Source organism: Pseudorca crassidens, chromosome 3 (assembly GCF_039906515.1).
Source record: "Pseudorca crassidens isolate mPseCra1 chromosome 3, mPseCra1.hap1, whole genome shotgun sequence".
Taxonomy (NCBI): Eukaryota; Metazoa; Chordata; class Mammalia; order Artiodactyla; family Delphinidae; genus Pseudorca; species Pseudorca crassidens.
In genome coordinates, this window is record NC_090298.1 from 140,965,698 (window position 1) to 140,991,810 (window position 26,113).

Below are 26,113 nucleotides of genomic sequence, written 5' to 3' on the forward strand. Positions count from 1 at the left end.
TGTTCAGGGAGGGGTAGGTATAATTTGGGGGTAACAAGGCTCTTCCAAGGTGACCCAGAAGAGTGGGGGCCCATGTGGGGCTCTGTGGCCAGGGTCCTGTGGCAGGGCCCCCATCACACGTCCGTGGTATTCAGGCCAGTGTTGGTGAAGGCCAGCTCCTCCTTCTGCTGTCCACGTGTGCCCACCTTCATTCCTGACAGCACTCTGTTCAGGGGCTCTGGATCCGGCCCCATCAGACTGTGCAGGGGCTCATTCTGTGGGAAGAGGGAGGGAGGTGTGAGGCCAGGGCCAAGATGGGGTGATCTCCCCAGTCCTTAGGAGAGTGGGTGGCCCTCCAATCCCACGACCAGATGGCTCCTTGGCTGGGGCCTCAGTTTCCTGACTCTGTCCCAGAAGGGGCCATGGATACTGGCGGTACAGATGGGCTCAGGTGAAGGGGAGGGCCTAGGGGGTCTACTCTGGCCTTTGCCCACCCATGGACATGGTGGCATTTGGGTGTTCTGCCCAGTCCTGAACGATGCCAGGCCCTGTGTCCTGTGCCAAGGAGTCAGTCCAGCACAGTTCCTGTCACCTGTACCTCACGGCAGGCACCGTGCTGGGCACAACCATCCATCACCTGAGGTACCCACAGGACCCCCAAGGGAGGGATCATGTCCTCCACTTTACAGATGTGGAAATTGAGGCTCGGAGCGCTCTCTGGCCAGGAAGGGACAGAGCGGTGTTTGGACCGCTGGTCTTGCTGGCTCTAAAGCCTGTCCATGGCTCAGCGCTGCTCCTGGTTGAGTTTGGCAGGTCCTTCTGCCACCCCAGAGGGACATGTCACACCCAGGATCCCGCCTGCAGGCCATCATGGCACACACTCTCTCGTCTCCTGCCTTTCCTCTTACCCCTCCCCATGTGATGTGTCACACCCTCACAAGAATCCCTCCTGTGGACCAGCCAGGCCCCAAGACTCAGCTACTCCACCACTTAGACACCCACGGGGACAGAGCCTCCACCACCTCCACCCTCCCCAGGGCACACTAAGGGCTTTTTCCAGACTGGGACTGTTCCAGTCCCTGGTAAACAGTGGAACACATGAGGGGCCCCAGGAGGGACTAAACGTTGTGCCTGAGCTTCCCAGAGCCCTCTACACAGATCCCCAGTGGGAGCAGTTGGCGCAGTACAGCCCAGGAAGTGCAGCCTGGCCCGGGAGACAGGATACCTGGGTTCTGGGCTGCCCTGGCCTTGCAAGCTTTCTGACCTTGGGCAGCTCAGCACCCCTCCCTGGCCTTGGTTGCTTGAAAAGTTTGGATTGGATGGGCCCTCAGATCTCACAGACCTTCCACACAAACATTTACGGAAGTCTTAGGTGAGTCAGGGCACCAAGGGATCTGTGGAAGGAAGCCCCACCTGCGTTCCCCACCCAGAGACCCCAAGGCCCACCTTCCACTGCAGGAGTTGGGGTGGAGCCTCGGGCAGCTTCTCAGAAACTGAACAACCCCCTGCCGTTGCAGGATTGGCTCTTTCTTGGCTTTGAAGACTCTTAGCGGCCTGGCCCCCTCTCCCTTTCCAGACTCTCAGAGCTCCCTGAACCTCCTCAGCCCACAGGTCCAGCCCCACTGCTGGGATTTCTGACCCCACTCCCCTCTGGGGGTCAGCTTTGGCCTCCACCAGGGCCTACCTGCTGGGTCACAAGCTCCAGCCCACAAGACTGTTCCCTTCTGCCTCAGTTCCCCCCAGATATGTTTATTGGAGTTTTTGCCCCAAACCATCTTGAACCAGAGATGAGCCATCCACCCAGAGGCCTCCTGCACTGCCTGGCAGCCTGGACCACCATTGATGACCCCCATCCTTGGGGGTCCATTTGGAGGCCTCCATGTTACAGCCAGGTCCCTGGGCAGCATTCTGATATTTTAACACCCACGAGAGGCTTTGGTTGACCAAATCTTTCCAAGTAAGGGGTCCTCAAGGGAAAATAAGTCCTGACTCATGAGGAACAGCAAGGGACCCCCTGGAAGGGCAGGGCCCGGCTGAGGGCAGGACCCAAAGTAGGGTGGATAAGGTGAATGGTGGGTGGATATCCACCCCTACGCACGCATGCGCGCGCGCGCGCGCACACACACACACACACACACACACACACACACACACACACACACACAGAACCGCAGACTATAAAAGCTCAGTGGGTCTTAGAGCTTCTACTCCAGTGGTGGTTTTCAGAGTGGGAAGGAGAGGGTAGTTCCTTCTGGTTCTGGCGTCCCATCCCCCATTCAGCCCTCTGATCTACTCTCCTACTTTCGTGGTTCTCACTCCTGCCTGCACATTAGAACCCCAGAAGCTTTAGCAGCACCTTCCTGCCCAGGCCCACCCCAGCTATCTGATCAGAATCTCTGAGCTGTGACCTGGCATCCTCAGGTCTAAAGAGCTCCCCACGTGATTTCAGTCAGCAGCCCAGGCTGCACAAATGCTTGGTCTAACTGAACCAACTAACCTATTGAATAAATGATGGTATTGTTGTTCATCTGAGCCTACCTTTGCTCCCTGGCTAGATTATGTTCATCTCTGGATCTCCTCCCCCCGCCCCACCAGCTTTTATATAAAGGATATAAAGGGAGGGAACCAGATTCCTGACCACTCGTTTTATGCCAGATCGTTTTCATACCCACTCTTATTTCATCCTCACAGGAGTCCTGCATATTTGATGTTCTGATCCCCATTTATAGATGAGAAAACTGAGAACCAGAGGGAAGAATTCACCCACCCAGGGTCACAGTTAATGAGTAGAGGAGCAAGGATCGGGCCCCATTCCAAAGCCGTGGGGTTTCCCAGGGCCAGATGCAGACACACCCATGGCAGCAGGAGGTCCCTCGAGCTCTGTCCTGAAACCCACCCCTTCAGAGAAGAGCCCCAAGTCAGAAGCCCCAGGCACCAGCTCATCCCCCATCTTGCCTTGATTTCCTGCCTGCTATTTTCCAGATCCACAGAGTTGTCATCCAGGGAGTTGAGGCTGAAAGGGAGATAATGGAGCTCAGAGAGTTGGCAGGCCCAGCCCTCCCTGTCTCTGGCCAACAGCTACCCCTGCCATCACCACCACCATCACCATCACTACCTCGACTACCACCTCACCACCACTACCATCACCACCACCATTACCACCATTGCCATCACCACCATCATCACCACCACCACCATTACCACCACCATCACTGTCACCACTACCACCACCACCACCATCATCACCACCACCATCACCATCACCACCACCACCATTACCACCACCATCACTGTCACCACTACCACCACCACCACCACCATCACCACCACCATCACCATTACCACCACTGCCATCACCACCATCATCACCACCACCACCATCACCATCACCACTACCACCATCACCATCAGCACCATCGCCATCACCATCATCACCATCACCACCATCACTGTCACCATCACCATTACCACCACCATGACTACCACTACAACCAGCACTGCTCACCTGACGTGGTCCAAGTCACTGGAGGAAGACTGGGACTCGAAGCCCAGGTCCTTGGTGGGGAGGTTCAGCACGGGATTGGCACTGGAAAGAAGGCCCAGTCAAGCGACCATGGGCCTCAACCACCCCATGGGGCCTCTTACCCATCCTTCGACCCCCACTTACCGCTCAGTGTTGTACACGTTAGTCCCGGGGATGGCAGAGACTGGGGGCATCACCCCCGCCGCTGTCTTCCGGGCCTCCTTGGAAGCCTTCATAGCCCGAAGTTTCCGGTGGTAGCTGGGGGGAACATGGCGGGGGGGCATCACTATTTTCCCTGCACACCTACTGTGTGCCCAGTGCAGGCCCTGAGAGTGTGACTTCACAACAACCCTGGCAGGTGGGAGTGTTGGTTCCATTTTACAGAGGGTACAAGGAAGAACCAGAGAAGGGAAATTATTTGCTGAAGAACATGCAGCTGACCAGTGGCAAAGCCTAGAATCAAACCCAGATGTGGCTACTGGCTTCATATGTATTGGAAAGGTAAAAAGAAGCAGCATTTATTAAATGTATAGTATGTGCCAGACAGCTTGCTCGGTATGAGATGCGCATGGTTCCCTTGAATGCTTTGAGGAATCTAGTGTCATGCCCATTCTGCAAATGAGGAAACTGAGGCTTGGGGAGGGGAGTTTAACGTACCCAAGAGGTCATAACGGGTCACCTGGGATTGAATACAGATATACCTGACACCTAAACCCCAGGTCTTTCTACCCCTCAGATATCTTGGGTGGTGGGAGAGGCGACGTTGAAGACACAGGGGGTGATGGGAGCAGCACCTCTTCTGGGTACACACGAGGACCGTGGTCATGATCACGATGACCAGCAGCAAAGCCACTCCCAATCCTATGATGGCGTTATGGAGCGTGTCCGGCAACTCTGACTCCTGGCTCTCCTGGGTGCCCTGAAGAAGAAGGATTGTGATGGGGGAGGATGTAGGGTCAACACCCCCCTCCTCACCCCCCCGTTACCTCCACCCTGCCGACACTCACCAGCACCACCAGCCCCAGCTGCAGCAGCTCGGTCAGGGAGTCCTTGTCATTCCGGATCGTCCTGGCCACAGAGCCCCGCTCAGGCCCGAGGGACGTTGGCATCCCCCAGGCTTCCTGCTCACCCTCCTGCCCACCCCAAGGGCAGCCCCACTCACACACTCAGCTGATCAAGGGTCAAGGCTGACCCATTTGAGAAGACAAAGTAGGCATCGAGGTAGGAACGGGCTCGGGCCCTGGAATGGGGCAGAGGTGAAGCCAGCAGCGCAGAACCACCAGACAGGCAGGCCCCTCCTACTGCTGGTCCTCTCTTCTTCGCCCCAACCACCGGTCCTGTGGGCACTCACCGAGCCATGGATTCTATGTCCTGAATGTTCACAATGTAGACAGTAGTCCTGGTCGCCTGGACAAGAGCCCTGCAAAGGGGGCAGGTGTCACAGAGGGCTGGGGTAGGGGCCTTAGCCCAGGCCTGTGGCCAGGGCTCTGCCAGTGGAATTAGGGATTGTGTGAGGGGCACCACCTCTGGACAGCTCCATTGGCTAAGCAAGTTGCACTTCTGTGCAAATTAGACAAGGATGCCCCTTCCTCTGGGACTGGGTTTCCAGTTTAGCAAGCAGAGTGCCCTTGTGCAATGCACAGCCTTTGCAACTGTACATGGCAGCCCTATTTAGGCCTGTCTTTGCCCAGGCAACCATAGGCTTCTGGGGACAGGCAGAAAGGAAGTGCAAGTACAGGTACAGGTACAGGGTCAAAGACAAGGACACTACCTAATGTACTGTGGTAACCTAAATGAGAGCGAAGTCCAAAAGGGAGGGGATATCTGTATGTGTATGGCTGATTCATTTTGTTGTGCAGTGGAGGCTAACACAACATTGTAAAGCAACCATACTCCAATAAAAATTAATTTTAAAAAAAGACAAGGACAAGGTCAAGTGTGGGTCAGGGACAGGGTTAAGAGATATGCCATCCAGGTTTCTGTCAGGGACCAGGCTCCCAGGCCGTGTTTTACCCTACAGGCCCCTCCCAGCTCCCCAGACCTACGCCTTAATCTCTTCCGTGTTGGCGCCCACCTCCTCCTTGCTCATGGAGAACTGCAGCCTCACACGGTAACTCTGGTCCACAGTGAAGAGCTACAGAAAGAGGGTAGGGGGAAGGTGAGGCACAAGGGACCCAGGGGTTGGCAGAGGGCACTAGGAACTGAAGGCAGAACCCGACACTCACATTTAGGGTGATTTTGGCTTCCTGGGCAGGACCCTCAGATGGCCTGTCCTGGGCCTTGACCGTCACTCGGTAAGTTCCTTGGAGAGTGGAATCAAGGTTGGTCACCAGCCTATGGAAGGTAGGAGAGCAGAGCTCAGTCCTGAAACCCAAGCTGAAGTCTCCTTGGAACCTCCTGGTACACCTCCCAGGACGAGGAACTCACTGCCTTGAGGCCCTGCTTGGCTCCCCCCACCCCATCCAGGGGCTGCCCACAGTTACTCAATGTTGCCAATGAACACGCTGGCCTCCAAGGAAGTGGAGACATGGAAGAAGCCCTGGAAAGGGATCACGGCCCCATCCTTAGCGATGAAATCCACTTGGAGGATGGAGAACAGGATGGCCCCATTGTTCCCTGAGTCCTTGTCTCTGGCCTAGGAGCAAGGGCGAACAACAACTGCGGACCAGGCCAGGCCAGGCACCCCTCCATCCCCAGCAGGAGTCTGAGGTTAGGGTGGCCTGGGAGGCTGGTCCCCATGACCTCTATCAGCCTACCCCAGGCCACTGACCAAATGCTTTAAACAAACAGTGTTTGAACAAGTCCCTGCTTCTGGCGCCCCAGCTCAACAGGTCATTGCCCAAAGTCCCCCCCGTGTGGAAATCCCACCCTGCTCTCCCCCACCCCCACCACTGCCACACACACACACAAGCTCAGGGACACTCAGATTTCCTGGGCACCTACTGTGTGCCAGTCACCTTCCCTTAGATCCCTCGTTTCAGTGCTTGCTAACATGAGTACGAATTCCCCTAGTGGACCACAAAATGATGGGGGGAAAGGGCACAAGCAATTTTATTCATTCTAGTGCCTTTTAGAGAAGAATATAACCAACACACAGAGCTGTGAGTCCACTGACGTCACTTTTCAGGATGAGGCCAAAGCTGGTGTTTATGTTTCAAAAAGGAGTCAATTTAAAGAAAATTGTTCAAAGCCGTGGCCAGACTCATGACATTAGAATGCAATTGGCTGAAGACTGGAAAACTGAATGTTTAAGCCTAGAAAGAACCTAGAGAGGGGGAATCACTATCCCCCTTTTATGGGAGAACGCTGGGGTTCTGAGAGAGACCTTGTCCTGCCCACAGGCACACACAGCTTGAAGTGGGGAGGGCCAGGCCCATCCATCTCCACACCTGTGCCCTTTCCACAGCACAGGGCGTGACGCCCACATATAACCCATCTCTTAACCCTAAGGAGTTACTGCAAAGAACTGACAGCTCCTTGTCCAGGAGGGAAAGTGAGTTCCAGAAAGGTGTGGCAGCTCCCCAGCTCAGTAAGAGGCCCAGCCAGGCCCAGGCCCCAGGGCTGTGTGGGAGGCCACACTACCCGCCCCCCCCTGCATGGCATAGCTGCCACCCTCTAATAAACACATACAATGCCATAAAAATTGAAAGTATTTTTACAACTTTGCTCTGAAAATTATTTAATACGAGGAACTTGTTTAATTTACAGTTACTATGGTTTCTCTGTAATACTCCAGAATTCTGGTGCAGTGAGAAAACCACTGCAAGTGATTTTTACGGTCATGAAATTTTTATGAATACTACATTTAACAGTTAATGGAGTTTAATCATATCAATTAAGCAGGTGTTCATTTCCATTCTGAGGTTTTCTTTTCATACGTCAGAGCCAATAGATTTTCTTTCTAGTGTTAAAACATTCTGGGGGCAGCTGAAGGACCTAAAGGCCTAGGCCCTGTGTCTCCTGGAGCTAATGTGAATGACAACGTTTGGAGCCAAGGACTTACCTGGACAGAAGCCACCTGCTGGTTGGGTATCACAAGTTCTGGGATGATCACTACAGGTGTGGACAGGAAGAGGTCAGTGGGGTCAGGACCAGTGCCCAATTGGCCAAGTGCCGACCGTAAGCCCAGCTCAGGGCTCACCCCACCAAACCTGCCCTTAACCTCTCTACCACCAGAGACCCCCCATTACAACTACCCCTAAGCCGTTAGTTAGCAGGTCCTCCACCTCTCATTGTGAAGATGGGGAAACTGAGGCCCAGAGAAGGAGGGCCTGGCCCAGGGTCAGATGTGAGTTTGGACAGAGCTGGGGTGAAAACTCAGGTCTCCCCTCCTGTTGAAACCCTGAGGGAGAGGCAGGGTTGGAGGCCTTCTTCCCTTTCTAAGTGCACACCTGGGAGTTGCCCAAAGGTAGTCCTGGCAGAGTACAGTGTGGGTGGGGAGGGAGGGCCTTGCTGCTTACCAAAAGTCTTATTCTCAGGCAGAAAGTAGGGTGCATTGTCATTCACATCCTCGATGGTGATGGGGAGGCTTCCTAGGGGGGAAATGTTGGCCGGCCTTGGTGTCTAAGCAAAGACCTGACCCAGAAAGTCTCATCCTCAGTCTTGCTCCTAGCAGCCTCCCTCCCATGCATCACCCATGCTCAGTCCCCTCCCCTGCTCCTGACTCAGGATGCTGACTCAGTCTCCTCTGGCCTTCGTAGGAGGGAGCATCCTCCCCAGACCTCAGAGAGGAGAAGCAACTTGTCTAAAGTCACACAGCAAGAGCAGTGGGCTAAGACTGAGCCCAACCCAGGTATGTCCCACCTGACCATAACATTATTCTGACACTTACTAGCTGTGTAATCTAGATTATTGAACTGCCTCAGTTTCCTCATCTATAAAATTGGATAGGGACCACCTACCACATGGATTGTGTGGGAATAAAATGAAGAAATGCTTGCAAGGTACCTGGCATAGCTCTTGGCTGTAGTAAGGATTCAATATATGCTAGCTGTTAATATGATTGTTATTGCTACTTGGTGTCAGAGGTGGGATCTGAGTGCACATCTGGCTCTGAAGTGTGCTCTTTCTTTTACGCTGCCTCACAACATAATAGCATTAATTAAGTGCTTACTATGTGCCAAACACTGCATGAAATGCTTTACATATATATTCTCATTTAATCTTCACAGCCAACCTACTACCCAGCTCCACTTGATAGATGGGGCTACTAAAGCTTGGGGAGGTGTCATGACTTTCCCAGTGGAACAGCTGGTAAGGGCTGGAGCCACAATTTGAACCCAGACCTTGCAGGTGCCAGTTCTTTCCCATAGCCCCTATGTTACAGCCTGCTGAGCCCTGCAGGCCAGGCTGCCTCACCATTGTCACTGTAGGCCTGGAAGCGGGGGTCCGTTGTGAGGTCATAGGCCCGCACAACCAGCGTGACCAGGTCACAGGTCTCATAGTCGATGACCTCACTCTGATGGATGAACACAGAGCCGTTGGCCAGCACAGAGAACCAGCCATGGCACAGACTGCCCACGTCGACCCTGGCCTTGGTACAGATGACGTTCACAAGCTGTACCTCCACCTGGGACATGGTGTCCCTGTCCTGAGCCACCACCTCGGCCACCATACCATGCTGCGAGCCATTCTCAGCCACACGGATGCCCCGGAGCGAGGTTGGGTCCAGGGTGGGTGGCACGTCATTCACGTCCTCCACATTCACAAGGACTTTTGCTGTGGCGTCACGCCCCTGGGGGTCTGGGCTCTCAGCACTCACTGTCAGATTGAAGAAGTCCTGTGTCTCATAGTCCAGGCTCACGTCCAAGGGCAGCCAGAGGTGGCCCTCTGCCAGCCCAGACCCCAGCACCAAGCCTCGGATCAAGAAGTTGTTGGCACCACCCCCTGATAGGCTGAAGCTGATGCGGTTGTTGGCTTCTGTCTGATCTGCATCCCAGGCCTCCACCACGCCCACCAGCACTCCTGTGAATGAGGGGCAGAGTGTGGAGGGACCCCTGACATGGCCACTGGGGGCATCCTCTGTCCTCACTCCCCTTGGGGGCTTCAGGCCTGCCCTCGAAGCGGTTGTATAGCCTGGCCGAAGGAGGACTTACCTGGGTCCCTCTCCCTCACTGAGAAGGAATAGCTGGACTGGTTGAAGATGGGAAGATTATCATTGATGTCCTGCAGACAGAGGCAGTTCTGAGCCCAGGGAACTCAGGAGACCCCAGGTTCAGTGTCCCCAGAGCCAGTCTGAGAAGCCCATACTTCCCCTGGCCCGAGGCCCAGACTCTCTGTCCAGGTCTCCTCAGACAGCACTGCCCGCTTCCTAGATGATGAAACAGGCTTCAAGCAGACAGAACTCGCCCAGACCCCACCCCTGGGGCTCAGAGGTCTGTGGCGGTACTCTGAAGTTTGGTGTACACTCTGTTTCCCTGTGCACCACTCAGAGCCGTCTTAGACCCTGCTCTTGGGAGGGATAGTTCTGAGTCCCCACCTGTGTCCCTGTCTGGCCCAGCTTGACTCCCCATCTCTCGGATTTATTGGGTTGGCCCCAATACCACCATGATCCCACAAAGGCCCAAGATTTCCCTGGTCCCCTCCTTTCTCCTGTCCCTCCTGCCCTCGGTCAACCCCAAGACACTCACTCTGTGCTCAGGTGGGGCTGGGCTGGGGGCACCTGCCAGGGCTTGACCTGGTTCTGTCCTGAGACGTCCGCTGTGTTCTGTTCTCGCCTTCCCTCTCCAGCCCTGGTCACCCCGCCCAGACAGAGTGCTGCCCCTGTTGTCACAGCATCAGGCCAACTCTGCCTGTGCTTCCTCCCCTGATGCTGGTACGTGCTGGGCGCCCTTGGTTTTCCCAGTCCTTCCCCAGGATGGCCCAGAGGTATCTGCTTTTGCTTTCAGCTTTTTCTAAATAATGGTAGAGAGAACATCTTTGAAAACTGAGCCGTCTCCCCCTTAACCAGATGTAATTTGTGATGGCAATTTCCCAGAGATGGCATTACTGCCTCCGTGCACATGGCCAACTGCACTCTCAAGGTCGTCCTAACTCACAGGAGAGGCTAAGAGCACAGCTCTGAGTTCAGTCCAGCTCCACCTCTTCCTCACATGTGACTTTGACCTCTCTGGGCCTCAATATCTTCATCTGCAAGGTGGAGTGGTCCTCCCTACTCACAGAGCTCATGGGTGTGAAAGGACTCTTCTCGCTCAGGAAATGCAATTTTGCTTTCTTCCTTCTCTGAGGCCTACTTCCACCCCAAGGACAGCTGGCAAGTCCTCATCCGACTTCTGTTTCTCTATTTTCCCTGAGGTCTCATTCTGATCCTTGTGGGAAAGCGGCACATCCCAACCCAGTGGGAAACAGGGCGGCTGTGTGGGGTGGTTCAGGCTGTGCACTGCACAACCCGAGGGGGCACCAACCACATTGTGGACATCATAGAGGAAGGTGCCTGTGACCCAGTGGCGGCCTTAGAACCAGACAGACTGGATTCAAAACCCCATTCTGTGACCCGAGGCAGGCTACAGAACCTCTGTGTGTCTTAGTCCCTTGATCAATAAAATGGTGCTAAACGATCCCTCCCTTGCAGGACCAGGTATACACTGAGTGTACTCTCTGGGCCGGGCATTCTTTGAAACACTTTCCATTTTTTAACTCGTTTTATATTATTTTCATCCCCATTTTACAGATGAGGAACTTGAGAACACAGGGAAGTTGAGCGATTGCCTAAGACCACACAACAAATGAGCCAGGATTCTGACCCATCAGCTGGGCTCCAGAACTCTTTTACCCACCGCACTGCAAAGGGCAGAAATGTGACTTGAGTTGGGAGGATGGGGAGCTGGCCATCTGCTCAGGAGCCCCCCAGTGCAGGGCTCATCCTGGACCCTGTCCCCGGCTGAGCCAGACCTTACCTCCACAGTGATGGTGACATTAACGTCAGTCCAGAGGGCAGGCTCGCCACAATCAGATACGCGCACGGTCAGCACGATGCGGCCCCCCAGGGTGGGGTTGATGGCCTCTCGGTCCAAGGGCCCCAGGTTTCTGAGGATCCCTTTGTCGGGGTCCACTGAGAAGTTGTGGCTGTAGGGGCTGCTCAGCAGGCTGAAGCGCAGAAGACTGTGGTTGGTGCCTGGCTGGTCATCGTCGTGAGCCTGTGCAGGTAAGCAGGGTTGGGACGTCAGCCATCAGGTGCTCCCCGGCCCCAGCCCCTGCCCTGCAGTCTGGACTCTCCCTCCAGCGCTGGCCCATGAGGGCAGTGACTGGGCCTGAAGCCAGAGGGATGCTCCCCAATCTCCCAGTCTCAGTCTTACATCTGAGAGGGCCAGACCAACAGCTTTCAAGAGCTTCTGAGGCCTGAAACATTGAGGTCACTCATTCCTCCCACAAATGTTTACCTACCACATGCTCAGCCCTGTTCTAGGTACTGGGAATAGAGCCACGATCAAGACAGTTCCCTTATGGAGCTGATATTCTAGTGGGGAGGGAGGAGTGGGGGCAGTATAATATAGACAGTCGAAGTTTAAAATAAACAAAAATAAGTGTATGTGTGTGGACTTCCCTGGTGGCGCAGTGGTTAAGAATCCGCCTGCCAATGCAAGGGACACGGGTACGAGCCCCGGTCCGGGAAGATCCCACGTGCCGCGGAGCAACTAAGCCCGTGCACCACAACTACTGAGCTTGTGCTCTGGAACCTGCGAGCCACACTACTGAAGCCCGCGCACCTAGAGCCTGTGCTCCTCAGCAAGAGAAGCCACTCGCTCATCGCAGCAAAGAGTAGCCCCCGCTCAACGCAATTACAGAAAAACTGCACGCAGCAGTGAAGACCCAACGCAGCCATAAATTTAATTAAAAAAAAAAAGTGGGGGGGGGGAATTCCCTGGTGGCCTAGTGGTTAGGATTCTGGGCTTACACTGCTGTAGCCCGGGTTCAGCCCCTGGTTGGAGAACTGAAATCCCACAAGCCATGCGGCACAGCCAAATAAATAAATAAGTGTGAAGTCCAACAAGATTCTGACTTTCCCATGATGACTACTTCAGTGCTATATTTTTTAAATAGCTGAAATTCTTCATCCAATCTGTGTGTGTGTGTGTGTGTGTGTGTGTGTGTGTGTGTGTGTGTGTGTGTGTGTTTCTGTCCTACCAAGGTTGTGACCACATGCTTAGTGTGCTTTTGGGGTGATCCAGCATGGAGAGCACAAGATGCTCTTCCCTGTCACCAGGCCTTTGCACGTGCACATGAATGCCCTCTATACCTTGTCTGCTTGACTCCAGGTCAGACTGGTGCCTCCCCTGGTCCTCCACAACCCCTGTGCTACCTTCAGTACAGCACAAGTGACACCCTTGGATGATGGTCCGCCACCCTCCCTGAAGGCAGGAATTATGGTGGGTTCATCTCGGAGGACCCAGGGCCCAGCAAAGGGCCTGGTGCATAGTAGGTGCTCAGCAAACATAGCTTTGAATACAGAGCTAGGCTAGTCCCACTTGGATCCAATTCTTTCCCCTCCTCTCTGCCCACTGCCACCTTCAGGTTTTCGTTTCAGATCTGTTGGGATCGTGTTTATGAAATGAAAAACTCTGTCTGTTCATTCCTTGGCACTCTGAACTCAGGCCGGTTAATTCACCAAGCACTTCTCAGGCCTCACACTGGGCACCATGGTTCTGGCAGCAGATCTGAAATGCTCCCGCCCCAAAGAGCTCACAGACCAGGGTGAGGAGCACTGAGGTGCATGAAGGAAGGCCCAGGTTTCAGCACTGCCACTGACTGGCTGTATAACCACAGAAAAGTCACTTAACCTCTTTGAGCCTCAGTTTTCTCCTTCCGTGAAATGGGGAGCATTAGAGCACCTACTTCATAAGTTTGTCAAAAGATCAGAGATGGGAATGTACTCTGGAAACTACAAGCCCCAGAAAGACGGGAGGGCTCCACGGCCATGTGATTGTCATTCCGAGGACCTGGTTTCTCAATTCTCACAAGATCCCCTTACAGGTGACTCAGTGGAGAAGCTTCTGAAGGCCTCAGAATCAGAGGAGAAGCTTCTTTCCAGTGTTCCTCTGGAGCCAGTAGTGCGTTTTTATCTCACAGAGTCTGTGAACCTGACCACTGATCTCATTTCCATTTTTGCTTTGGCCATTAGGAAGCTCAGAACTGAGTATTCAGCCCGCTCTTAGCAATTGTATGGCTTCTACCTTTGTGCACTTTAAAAAAATACCATCCTTATTTTCTCTTTTTCCTTATTTCTTTTATCACACTTTTAAATCTAAGCCACCTCAAATCCTTTTTGGAATGAGGCAGGCGCCTGAATTTAAAAGAGCAATATGTTTTTGAGGGCTTGTTCTGTGCTAGGCCTTGTGCCGAGCACTTTACATCCGTTATGACCCTGGGAATAAGTACTGAGATTGTCTTCATTTTCCAAAGAAGAAACGGAGGCCCAGAGAGACTGAGTGACTTTCTCAGGACTACACAGCAGAGCCCAGATTCCAACCCAGGACCAGCAGGACTACAGAGGCAGGCCTGGTGCCGTGTGCCCCTCCCACCCATCAGCTACAGGCCGGCTCACACCTGGATGGTCACGGAGACATTGCCCTCCTCTTCCTGGACAAAGATGTTGTAGGAACCGCTGACCACGGGCTTGTTGTCATTGATGTCCAGCACAACGATCTGCAGCATGGTGGAGGACGACAGGTTCCCGCCGTCCGTGGCCAGCAGCGTGAGGTAGTACACGGCCTGCTTCTCCTGATCCAGCAGCTCACTGTTTCTCACCGTCACTGTCCCCGAGGCTGGATCCACCGCAAAGATGTCCACCCTGTGCAGGGTGGCCAGATGGAGCAAATAAAGATACAGGATGCCCACTTCAATTTGCATTTCAGATAAACAATGAAAAATATTTTAGGACGTCCCATGGAATATTTGCAACCTACTTATACTAAAAAAAAAACCCATTCATTGTTTATCTGAAGTTGAAATGTAACTGGGTACCCTATATTTTATCTGACTCCTCTAGCCCTGCTGTGAGGCAGAAAGGTGAGCCTGGGTCCCCCTCGCCCACCTGCCCGCTGCCCACCCGGGTAACTTACCCATTCCCCGGAAGCAAGCTGTAGGTGATGCGGCCCCCCTCGCCCGTGTCTGGGTCGGAGGCCTGTGAGGCAGAGAGATAGATAATGGGACACTGAGCAGAAGCCACACCTGCTCTGTCAACCGTGCAGTTGACGAGGACAGGGCCGTCCTGCTTCCTGACCCAGAGGGAGAAGCCCCCGACTCACTCAGACTGACACATAGACATCACATACATGCGCACGCGCATACACACCTGCTGGCCCCCGCTGACATCAGATGATACAGGGACTCCAGCAGGGCCACAGCCCCAGGGCTGCCCATCTCCACATCTCTCCCAGCCCTGCCCAGCCCTGTCCCCCATCACTCACTTGGATGCTGTCGGTGACCACATAGCCGACCGCACTGTGCTCGGAGACACTGAGGTTGTACAGGTTGTGGGGGAATGTGGGCCTGTGATCATTAATGTCTCTAAGGTGGATGGTCACCAAGGCTACCGAGGAGCTTCTGCTGACCGAGTCAGTGGCCATGACCTGAGGACAGGGGAAGAGGCAGCGACATTGGGACTGGAGCACCCCATGGCCCGCTCTCCGTGGTGCCCCAGAATACCCCTCACCTGCACCAGCATCACCGTTTGTGTCTCGTAGTCCACCAGCGACGGTGCTCTCACCAGCACCTGCACATCCACTGAGCCCGCCGCCCGCTCCGGGGAGACGCTGAAGGCTTCAACATTAGGGCCCCGGAGGGATAGCAGGAAGGTGCCGTTGCTGCCCTGTAGACGTGGGCTGTATATTAGGGACCCCACTCCTGCAATGTACCTACCTGCATCTTTCTCCCAATCCCTGGCCACAGGTCCCAGGAGGATAGGCTAGTCACTAGTCCCTGTCAATGTGGGCTCATCAGAAGAAGACCTCCCCGAGGCCCCAGCCTGGGCTTCAGAGCCTGGACACACACCCCTCACTCCCTTTGAGTCTTCCGTACCAGCCACCATGCACCACCCTCCACCACCCATACCAACACCAAATATCATCAATGTCCAACATCGGTCCATTACCCACACCCCCCCTACTCCACACCCCTCTCCAGTCAAGGCCAACCACCATCTCAACACACCCACCCATCCACCACTACCCAATATCACCCTCCAGTCGACATTTTGTACCAACTCATTATCACCAAATACTACCAAACACCATCCATGGTTATTCGGCATTCAATACTACCCAAATCACCCACCACTCAGTATCAACCTCCACCTAGGAATACTGTCCAACTTGACAGCCACCCAGACCACACTGTGCTCAAAACTGCCCACATCCCCCAATACCCAGTACTATCCCAGCACCCCGCAACTTCACCATCCACACATCACTACCCCCTCTACTCAACACCGCCAAAATTACATTCCACTCAACATTACCCAGCATCCAGGACCAACCTCCTCTCAGTGCTGCCTTTCTGTTCCCCGCCACGTAGCACCACCCTGAACACAAGACTACCAGCCAGCTCAACATCACTCAGCAGTTCCAAGTGTCACCCAACAACTCCGACCACCGCTCATGGTCAGCACCACTGTTGCCCACTGCCCACTGCCCCACCGAGCACTGTGGTGCTGCGCTCTGCTGGTCACTCGCCACTTCCCTCCCCCAACGATCTCCCAACCATCACTTCCACCCATGCCGCGCATGGTCTGGGTGCCCCTGCCTTGTCTGGGTCGTAGACCACCATGGTTAGGTCATCGATGGGGATGCGGGTGGAGGCGTGCTCGTCCACGTAGCCAGTGAAGTTGACTTGAGCCTCTTGGGGGGTGAAGGTGCAGGTTGGGAGGCTGCAGTTGTAAAACTCAGGTTTGTGGTCATTGACGTCTGTCACTCTCAGCTTGACCCATATGCTCACCTTGGCCTCCTGCCCATAGACGTTGGGGTGCATCTCGGTGGCCTGAGAGCAGAGCAGAGGCCGAGAGGCAGAGATCAGAAAACCAGAATTCAGAGAGAGCTGAGATCAAAGGTCAGAGTTTAGAAAGTCAGGGTACAAAGTGGGCAGTGGCCCTCTCACTCACCATGACCTGCACCTGCACCTCCTCATCCTCCTCCAGCAGCTGCTCTCTGTCCAGGGAACCGTTGACCCTGATCACCCCGTCTGGCCCAATGTCGAACCAGCCAGGCCTTGTGGAGTCTGGGAAAAGGCAGCAGGAGCAGCTACTTCCAGTGTCTCTGACGGAGCCCCCACCCCTTCCCTTGCCTCAGCCCCAGCCTGGGGACACCCCATTCTCACTGGAGATGCTGTAGATCACAGGGTCATTGATGCCTCTGTCGCCATCCATGGCCTCCACCTTCAGCACCGAGGTTCCCTGCAAGAAGGCATGGTCAGTGGCCAGACCCTTTCCCCACCTCTTGTCTCCACCCAGACCCCTCCAGTTCCCTGGCACACCTGGGGTGCATCCTCAGGCACAGAGGCCGAGTAAAACTCCCTGACAAACTGGGGGTCCAGGTCTGGTTGATCGATTACAGAGACGGACACGAAGACAGGCGAGGAGCACTGGACGACGATGCTGTTGTTGTACTCGCCGCCCGAGTCCTGCCGGGAGATGGGTCTCCATGAAGCCGGGGCTTCGGGTCCCGATGCCCCTGACCCCGCCTGCGCCTGCACTCACACAGGCCTTCAGCTCCAGCTGATAGAAGGCACTCTTGTTGTTGTAGCTGAGGCTGCCGTTGAGGATGATGGAGCCGTTGGGCAGGATCCCAAAGAGGTACTCACTGCTGTCCGTGCTAGGGATGACCTGAGGCAGAGCACAGTCAGGCCAGGCTCCCCCGGACAGCCCTGCCCCCAGGACCTGCTCTGAGAGACCTGGGGTCGAATCCTGGCTCTGCTCTCGACCTCACCAGGTCACTTAACCTCTCTGAGCCTGGGAAATGGGCTAGATATCGCCTCAGTGGGACGAAAACAGGGTCAAGTGAGCTAAGGTAGGTTCCAGGCATGTAGTGGGCGCTCAGTGATGGGGGCCGTGGCTAGCCAATGTGTCTTCGTGAAACTGGGGTCACACCCGCCACTGTCTGTGTGACCTTGGACAAGACCCTGGACCTCTCTGAGCCTTGATTTCCTCTTCTTTGAAGCCAGGATTGCCGCAGCCACCAGGTGGTGTGACGCTAACCGCGCAAAGACACAGACAGTGCCCCAGGCGAGAGGGTGGGAAGGAGAGTCCGGTCTGCAGCAGGCACCCTCCTTAGGCGGCTGGGCCAAATGAGGTCCAGAGGGGGGCCAGAGGAAGGCGTGGGGACCAGGGCTGGGCCGTCGCAGAGCCCCTGCTCCGCAAGGTCCCTGCAGGTTGTGTGGGAGATGCTGCCCCCTGGCGGCCATGAGGAGAGGTGGCGCCCACACTCCCACGTGGACCCGCACACACTTACCTTCTCTATGGAGTACACCACGGCGCCTCCGGCCCCCGTGTCTTTGTCCTTGGCCAGCACAGAGAACACCAGGGAGCCAACCGGCAGGGTCTGTAACAAGGGTTTTGTCACCTCTGAGCTCCAACACATCTCCTCCATGCCCAAGCACATCATGCCCCCTCCTGGAGTTTCAGTGCCCCCAGCTGTACCACGGGGATAGCGATGGACCTTCCAGAACCTGAAACGCAGCATTCCACAGATGTCCCCCTTTCCTTCCCACCTGGGCTGGGCTTCTCGGGGCATCTGGATAGAGGCAGGGAGCAGAGTTCCCCCTTCTCCTCTCCCCACACAGCCTCCCTGAAACCTGAGCTGGCTTCTGATTTGCAGCGCCCCTCAGGACCACCATGAGTGACCATTCCAGAACTCAGGTTGTGCCACTCCCCTGCTTAAACAGCCCTGTGTGTTCTCTGTAGCGTCCAGCGGTAGGTTCCACACAGCACCTCGCAGAGCTGGAAGGTTCTTTTGGGAGGCTTTTCCTCTAGGACCTGTCCACACCCTCACTGTTTCTTCACGGTGGCCAGAAAGATCTTTGAAAATCCTGAACCAGGCCACATCAGTCTCGTGCTCAAAACCAACAAGTGGTTCCCGCATTCTGCCCAGAATACGGTCCAGACTGCCTCCATGGCCCTCCAGGTTCAGGCCACTGCCCACTTCTCTGACCTTACCTTCTCCTCAGCCTCCTCCCCCCACACACATGAGCTTCCTGGCTATGCCTACAGCACTCCAGGCTGATTCCCACCTCAGAGCCTTTGCAGCTGCTGTTCCCTGCCTGGAATATCCTTTTCCTGGAGCAGCCCATGCTGGCTCCTCAACATTTAGTTCTGCTCAGATGTCACCTACCCAGAGAAGATTTTCCTGACTGGCTCAACTTAAAGCAGGCCCCTCCCCAGTCATGTTTTATGCTCTTCATAGAGCTCATCACCATCTGAAATAATCCTGTTTATTTAATGTTTTGTTGATTAAATGTTTTGTTGTCTGTGCTCTTCATTACAATGTGAGCTAGCGAGGGTGGCGACCAAGTCTGTCTTCACTGGATATCCTCAGCACCAAGGACAGTGCCAGACACACAGTAGGCGCTCAATCAGAGCCTGTTGAAGGGCTGTCTGAACCTCACCAGCCTCAGGTCTGGCCTGGGGGAGGGGGACCCACACCTGTCAGGACTTTGAAGCCACGTAGTAATGAAGATTCAGGAGTGGTGTTGTGTTTGCTGCCCTGGAACCACTGGGAAACCTCCTCCCTGCCTATGCAGTTCAAGTGGGGCTGCTCCTCTTGCTAGAGGGGAAAGCACATGATGCAGACCTAGACAATTGGAGCATTCCATACTCCTCAACTGATGGGCATCTGACCCAAAATGGGCCAATGAGAGTCAGTCCTGGGGGTTTGGCTGGGACCATTGAGAAAGAGACAGTCTGTGTTGCAATTGCAAAGCCGGTGGGATGTGAGCCTGGAGCTGCTGGGGGACACTTTTATCACCATAAGGGAGAACTGCTCGCTCCACCCCAGGATGATGGCAACACGAGAAGCAGAGCTTCTAGGTAGAGAGAAATCTCTTCTTGATGACATGGCTTGAGTACCTGGATCCAGCCATGCCTGAAGTCAGATATACTGTTAAATTTTTCAGAAACATGAGAAAATCAATTCCTTTCCCCCCACCACCCCTGACTATCATAACTTAAAGAATTCCAATCCAGTCTGATAGATTGCAAAATGTTGCTGTAACTATGGTATGTGGGGTTACATGCAACCCCCTGAATTTGGTTCATCAAGCTGCCCTTTCTAGGAGGTGCACTTCCCAATCTTGGATGCCCTGCTGTCTATCTCTGGTCCTTCCCACTCTGAGCAGATCTGTGGGATGTCTGCATCCTACACACACACACCGTTAAGGCAGATGTTACCTCATTGATTCTGGTGGAGTAGTCTGTGTTCTGGAAAACGGGTGCGTTGTCATTTCTGTCCTCCACGATCACCACCATTTCCTTCCGCACCTGCAAGTGAGAAAGCCCAGGTGAGCCCAGAAAACGTGGGAGCTTGAGAAAACAAATTCAGGAGTATCAGGACGGGAGTGCAAGTTGGTATAGCTTCTCAGGAGAACAATCAGGTGGTGTCTGGGGTGACTTTTTTTAATACATCTTTATTGAAGTATAATTGCTTCACAATGCTGTGTTAGTTTCTGTTGTACAACAAAGTGAATCAGCCATATGCATACATATACCCCCATATCCCCTCTCTCTTGAGCCTCCCTCCCACCCTCCCTATCCCACCCTTCTAGGTCGTCGCAACGCACCTAGCTGATCTCCCTGTGCTATGCAGCAGCTTCCCACTAGTTATCTATGTCACATTTGGTAATGTATATATGTTGATGCTACTCTCACTTTGCCCCAGCTTCCCCCTCTCCCGTCTGTGTTTATCTGATACCATTTCAAAGGCCAGAAAAGTTGCAAGTACGGTACAAAGAATTCCTGATACTCTTCATCCAGATTTACCCCTTATTTAGTTTTTCTCTCCACAGATTTACTGAACCATTTGGAGAGTATGTTGTGGAAATCATTAGGTGATTAAAAAAAAATCTAAAATGTCCTATTACAAGAATGTTCCTTTTAGCTTTGTTAGCCATAGCGTAAAGCTGTGAACAACCTAAGTGTTGAGGAGACCAGCTGAGCACCATGGAGCTTATAGTCCCCACACTGGGCTATAGACATACAGGAAACAGGAGACTCATGTGCAGACACAGAAGGGACCCCAAAGCCGATTGTTGTTTTCTGGCCGCACCCTGTGGCATGCGGAACATCCCTGACCAGGGATCGAACCCGGGCTCCCTGTAGCGGAAGCACAGAGTCTTAACCACTGGACCACCAGGGAAGTCTTCCAAAGCTGATTGTCAAGTCATCAAGGCAGTTCAAGACCATATATGCAGTAGGATCCCACTTGGATTTCAGAAAACGCACCCAAAACTACCATCTCTCTTCCGTGGATGCATATATCCATGTCAGTGTTTAGCGATGGATAGAAAAGAACACGGTGATGGCAGACACTTCAGGTGGGAGTGGGCTGGGAAGGGTTGCCCAAGGGGACTTGAGCTCTATCTGCACTTTTAAAACTGTTTACAAAGAGAAAATATTTATGAATATCCAAGTCATTAAAATGATTTTTTTAACGGATAGGGTTTGGGGAATAGGTTATAAAGACAAAACCCCCAACTTTCACAGACACAAGACACAGCTGCATAAGTGTGTTATTGAGAAACATGAACACTGAGACCAATCCATCAGCCAAAGGGGTTGAAAGTGATGACCTCAGTGGAGAGAGGGTAGGGAGGTATTTGGCACTTGTTTTTTTATTAATAAGTATATTAATACAAGTTAATAATGTAATTGGGACTTCCCTGGTGGTCCAGTGGTAAAGAATCCACCTTACAATGCAGGGGACGTGGGTTCAATCCCTGGTCAGGGAACTAAGATCCCGCATGCCACGGGGCAACTAAGCCCATGCGCCTCAACTACTGAGCTCGCGCCTCAACTAGAGCCCACCTGCTGCAAACTACAGCGCACATGTGCTCTGTAACCCATGCGCCACAACTAGAGAGAAGCCCACACGCCACAACGAATAGCTCGTGTGCCTCAGTGAAGATCCTGCATGCTGCAACTAACACCCAACGCAGTCAAAAGTAAATAAAAAATAGTACATAAATCTTTTAAAAAATAATAATGTAATTAATGATATACAATAGATATACAAAATACACAAAAGATAAACCATATATTTGTATAAATTAATATAAATTATAATAAATACTAAAATCTTGGTTAATATTGTATGACGAAAAATGGAGAAGTATAATTTCAATAAAAATAAACATTCAATTCATTTTTTGTTAGCTGGGGCTCTCTCTGCTTATTTGCGGTGGGCAGTTAGCGGTGGGCCCTCAGTCCCCTGCTCTCTAATCCCTGGACCTCCCTTCCGGGCCCACTTCTGACTCACTGGATTATTGTGACCGTCGCTCACAGAGATGTCGATGGAAAACCAGTAGAGTGTCTGCAGTGGGCAGAGAGAAGGGAAACAAGGTAAGCCCTGTTCGGGTGCCCACCAGAGCCCTCCCTACCTCCCCAATCCCGCACGAGGCCTTCTCAGATTGCTTCCCTTTACCTCATAGTCCAGAAGGTTGGCCAGCTTCACTTCCCCAGTATTCGGGGTGACATTAAAGAAGTAGGCATAGGAGCCACTAATCCTATAGGTCAGAGGGTCATTTTCCTGGTCCTGAGCTATCAGCCAGAAGACCTCAGTACCTGCAGACGGGACAGGGAATGCACAGGGCCCACGGCCACCTAGTTCAATGCTGGCCTGGCCAAGCTGCCCACGAGGCCCACAAGAATGTCAAACTTCTTTTAAAATTAGAAGGGCCAAGACATGGAAGCAACCTAAATGTCCATCAATGGATGAATGGGTAAAGAAGATGTGGTATACATGTACAATGGAATATTTTCAGCCTTGAAAAAAGAATGAAATCTTTCCATTTGTGACAACATGGATGGACATAGAGGGAATTCTGCTAAGAGAAATAAGTCAAAGGAAAACAAATACTGTATGATCTCACTTACATGTGGGATCTAAAAACAAAAAACCAAGATCATAGATACAGAGAAGATTGGTGGTTGCCAGAGGTGGGGTGCGGAGGACTGAGAAATGGGTGAAGAGTGTCAAAAGGTACACATATCCAGTTATAAAATAAATAAGTCCTGGGGATGTAATGTACAGCATGGTGACTAGAGTTAACAATACTGTATTGGGTATTTGAAAATTATTAAGAGATGAGGTCTTAAAAGCTCTCATCCCAAGGGAAAAAAAAAACCATCTGTAACTATGTGTGGTAACATATGTTAACTAGACTTATTGTGGTGATCATTTTGAAATATATACAAATATATCATTATGTTGTACACCTGAAACTAATATAATATTGTATGTCAATTATACCTCATTTTTTCAAACGGTAAAAAAAAAATCAAAAGGAATAAATGATTATAATCTAGCCCTCAGGATATTTGTCTTTATGCCAATGCAGTATATTAAAGTATATTTTGAATGTATTTTTCTGGAGGGAGAGGCCTACAAAAACAAAAGTGCCAGAACAGTGACATGGTGGTGGGGCCCAGCACCCAGCCTGAGAGTCTCAGAGAACCAGCGTGCCCCCACCCTTGCCCACGACAGCCTTGCAGGGACAGTCTGGGCAGCACATCTGGAGTCTGCTCTTCTTTGACCAAATAGTTCTGGCTCCTCCAGAAACTCCTTAGAAAGCTTGGTCCCTTCCCACCCAGGCCCCCTCCTCCAGGAAGACCATCAGGCTAGAAAGCTGTTAGTATCTACAGTATGTTTCCTCTGTTGTGAGACACACTGTCAATTTAATGACTGCTGGGGTGGGGAGTCACTCTGTGTTAACTGACTATCTCAAATATAAGACACATCCTGATTCAAAAATGTCAAAATGTAAACTGATATGGCCCTTATACCCATACCCATGGGAAGTGAGTGGGGATGTGTAAATCCTTCTCTGTAAACATGTGTTCATGGACACAGAAAGAAGGATCAGGGAGAAAAAGCTTTTTTAAAAGTCTGTCTGAAAAAGAATTAACTGTAACAAATAAATCAATAAGAGCTACAGAAATAAAAGACATATATTAGGTGTCTGTCTTTAAACTCAAATTTGACGTATTTTAAAACGTCTGCCTGACAAAACTAAACTATTATACAGTGTGAGTGTCAAGTAAACAGGTCTTCTGCAGGAGAGAAAGGACAGGGAGTGACTAGAAGGGCAGAGAGGGGGTCGGTGTGCTTCCATGTATATATATTATACCTCAAAATAAAAGGTCTAAACAACATTTTTTAAAAACCTGACTGAAAATGCTTTCTCATCCAAAGAGAGCCATACAATTCATCTCAGAAAGGAAGAAATTGCTCTTCGGATTAAGAAAGCCCAGAGAGGGGCCCTGTGGTTATCGAAGAAAAGACTCTCATTTGGTCTGCCTGAGATCAGACTTGACATTAAAGGGTCACCCAAGAGAATGGAGATCTTGAGGACATTTGGGTTACATATGTTTGTGACATTTGTTTGAAGGTGTGTGTGTGTTTATCCACGACCAAACAGCTATGAAAATATACATAAAATATCATTAACGTGTATATACTACTTGTCTGTTGTATTCACAGATATCAAATAGTTTGACCTCAGCCCAGTCCTCCAGGGAGGATTGTGCCAACTCAGAATGTAATGAGACTATCACCTCCCTCATCCTGGGATCTAAACCTTTATTAATATAACCCTTAGTAGATTTTGCTGTCCTGGCAACCACATGCAAATGGATGTGGCTTTCGTGGCTCTGAAGCCCATCGCCCACCCTTTCTTCGTGTGCCTAGACCTGGGTTTCTGGATTCCAAGGCAGACTTTGGATTTCACCTTTGATGCAGTCTCTTGCTTCATCTAGTAGATTTAGATATTTGGGGACCCAATTCTGACACTGCAACAAAGACTGTAAATTGTCCCCCAGTATTCACAGCCCCCTTTCTCTCAGACTAATAGAACCCCAGATTTTGAGCTGTGCACATGGCTAAATAAAATAAAGACCTCATTTCTCCAGTTCCTTTGCAGCTAGGGCATGTGGCTACGTTCTGGCTAATGAGATGTGAGCAGAAGTAACATGTGTAAAACCTGGAGCCCTGTCCCTAGGAGAAAGAAATGGGCCCTCTTGGCCCTTCCTTGCCCCCAGCTCTCACTGGAATAGGGCGTGACATGAGCCATCTAGGACCATGTGGATGTGGGCCAGGCCCTAGGGGAGGCAGAACCTGGAAATGGAAGGAGGGTGCCTGATGCCAGAAGCATAGGGCACAGAACAGCCTGATGGAACAGAGCCTCTGACAGCCCTGGGCTCACTGCTCTAGATGACTATGTAAGAGAATAGGAAACTTTGACCTTGTTGACAGCTCTGTTATTTGGGGTCTGTTATGTGCAGCTGACCCTGTATCCCAATGAATACAGTCATCTATCATTTCAGCTTCTTCAACCCCCATCCTGCCTTCTGGGAATTTGGCATCCAGTCCCTGTGGCTTCATCCAAAACAATGTTTCATGAACATCATTCACTCCTGTACACTGCCAAGATCATTACCACATCCACGTCTCATTCTTTATGACCCTCCTTTTAACTGACTTACTGTTTCATGTAAATACATTTATTTTAAAAGCAAACTAGATGGCTACTGGACGTAGAAAACTCATCTCACTCGCCATAGAGGGAAGGTAACTCTACAAACGAAGACAGCAAAAGTATCAATTTCTGGTGAGATGTGTGCATGAAAGGCTCTGAGCCTAAAGCCTGCTCTCTTTCTGTCTGAAAAAAAAAATAGCAGAGGAGGAAGAGAGATGAACAAGTGAGAGAGGTAGAAGAGAAATAATGTACCAAATGGATACTTTCTCTCTTGGGAAATCAGAAAGACTGAAAGAGATGGGAAATGCGAGGAATGTTCTCTTGGGGTGAGTCTTGATTATTTGGTGCTGTGTGAGGGCCCTCGACCCAAAAGCTGCAAAGGAGAAAACAAACTTCTGGAAAAAACTTCCTTCAGGCCACCTTTGCCCCATGACAAGCCGTGGAGCTGCAGGGATGGCAAGCAAGCCCACAGGGGAGCCCCTGGGGCCCTCTTGTGGGTAAGCGTTTGGTGCAGTCTGGGCACAGGGACAGTTACTCACCCACTGGTAGGTCCTCGGGCAGGGTCACTAATGACATGTTGGACAGGAATGTTGGGGCCACGTTGGCTGACACTGTAGGGACACAGAGTGTTGGAACATCTGGACACCTCCATAAAGACACCCCCATCTGCCCCTGTGGGAGCCCACACCAGTCCCACTGGCCAACTTTCAGTCCAGCTCACCGGCCCAGGACTGGATTCCTCTCCAGGCCTCCCCAGAGCAGCCAAGCCCAGGGCTGGGCCATAGGAGTTGGGTGCTTGCTGATGAAGCAGCATCCCACCCTTCTGGAGGGTTCTGCTGAGGATCCCCAGGTTAGTGATGCCCTGGTGGGGGAGGGGAGGTACCCACCAGACAACATGAGGGCAGGAAGCAAGAAGCAGGACAGCCACGGCCACACCAT

The 26,113-nt window shown here is 52.3% G+C and overlaps 1 protein-coding gene across 1 annotated transcript; it reads right to left on the reverse strand.

The window, feature by feature from the left end:
* Window positions 1-78: 78 nt before the first annotated feature.
* Window positions 79-26,113, reverse strand: CDHR2 (cadherin related family member 2). The gene is made up of 31 exons (XM_067732760.1): window positions 26,062-26,113; window positions 25,714-25,785; window positions 22,123-22,262; window positions 21,974-22,011; window positions 19,875-19,977; window positions 17,941-18,030; window positions 17,190-17,315; window positions 16,967-17,113; window positions 16,811-16,886; window positions 16,596-16,711; window positions 16,241-16,474; window positions 15,153-15,308; window positions 14,908-15,069; window positions 14,560-14,621; window positions 14,045-14,288; window positions 11,398-11,637; window positions 9,598-9,667; window positions 8,861-9,466; window positions 7,963-8,034; window positions 7,506-7,555; window positions 5,986-6,137; window positions 5,728-5,836; window positions 5,548-5,636; window positions 4,854-4,922; window positions 4,665-4,742; window positions 4,510-4,570; window positions 4,297-4,421; window positions 3,647-3,760; window positions 3,485-3,565; window positions 2,934-2,992; window positions 79-256 (listed from the first exon to the last, which is right to left on the reverse strand). Exons 1-31 carry the CDS (start codon window positions 26,111-26,113, stop codon window positions 114-116), a joined length of 3,936 nt encoding a protein of 1,311 aa, XP_067588861.1. The 3' UTR covers window positions 79-113.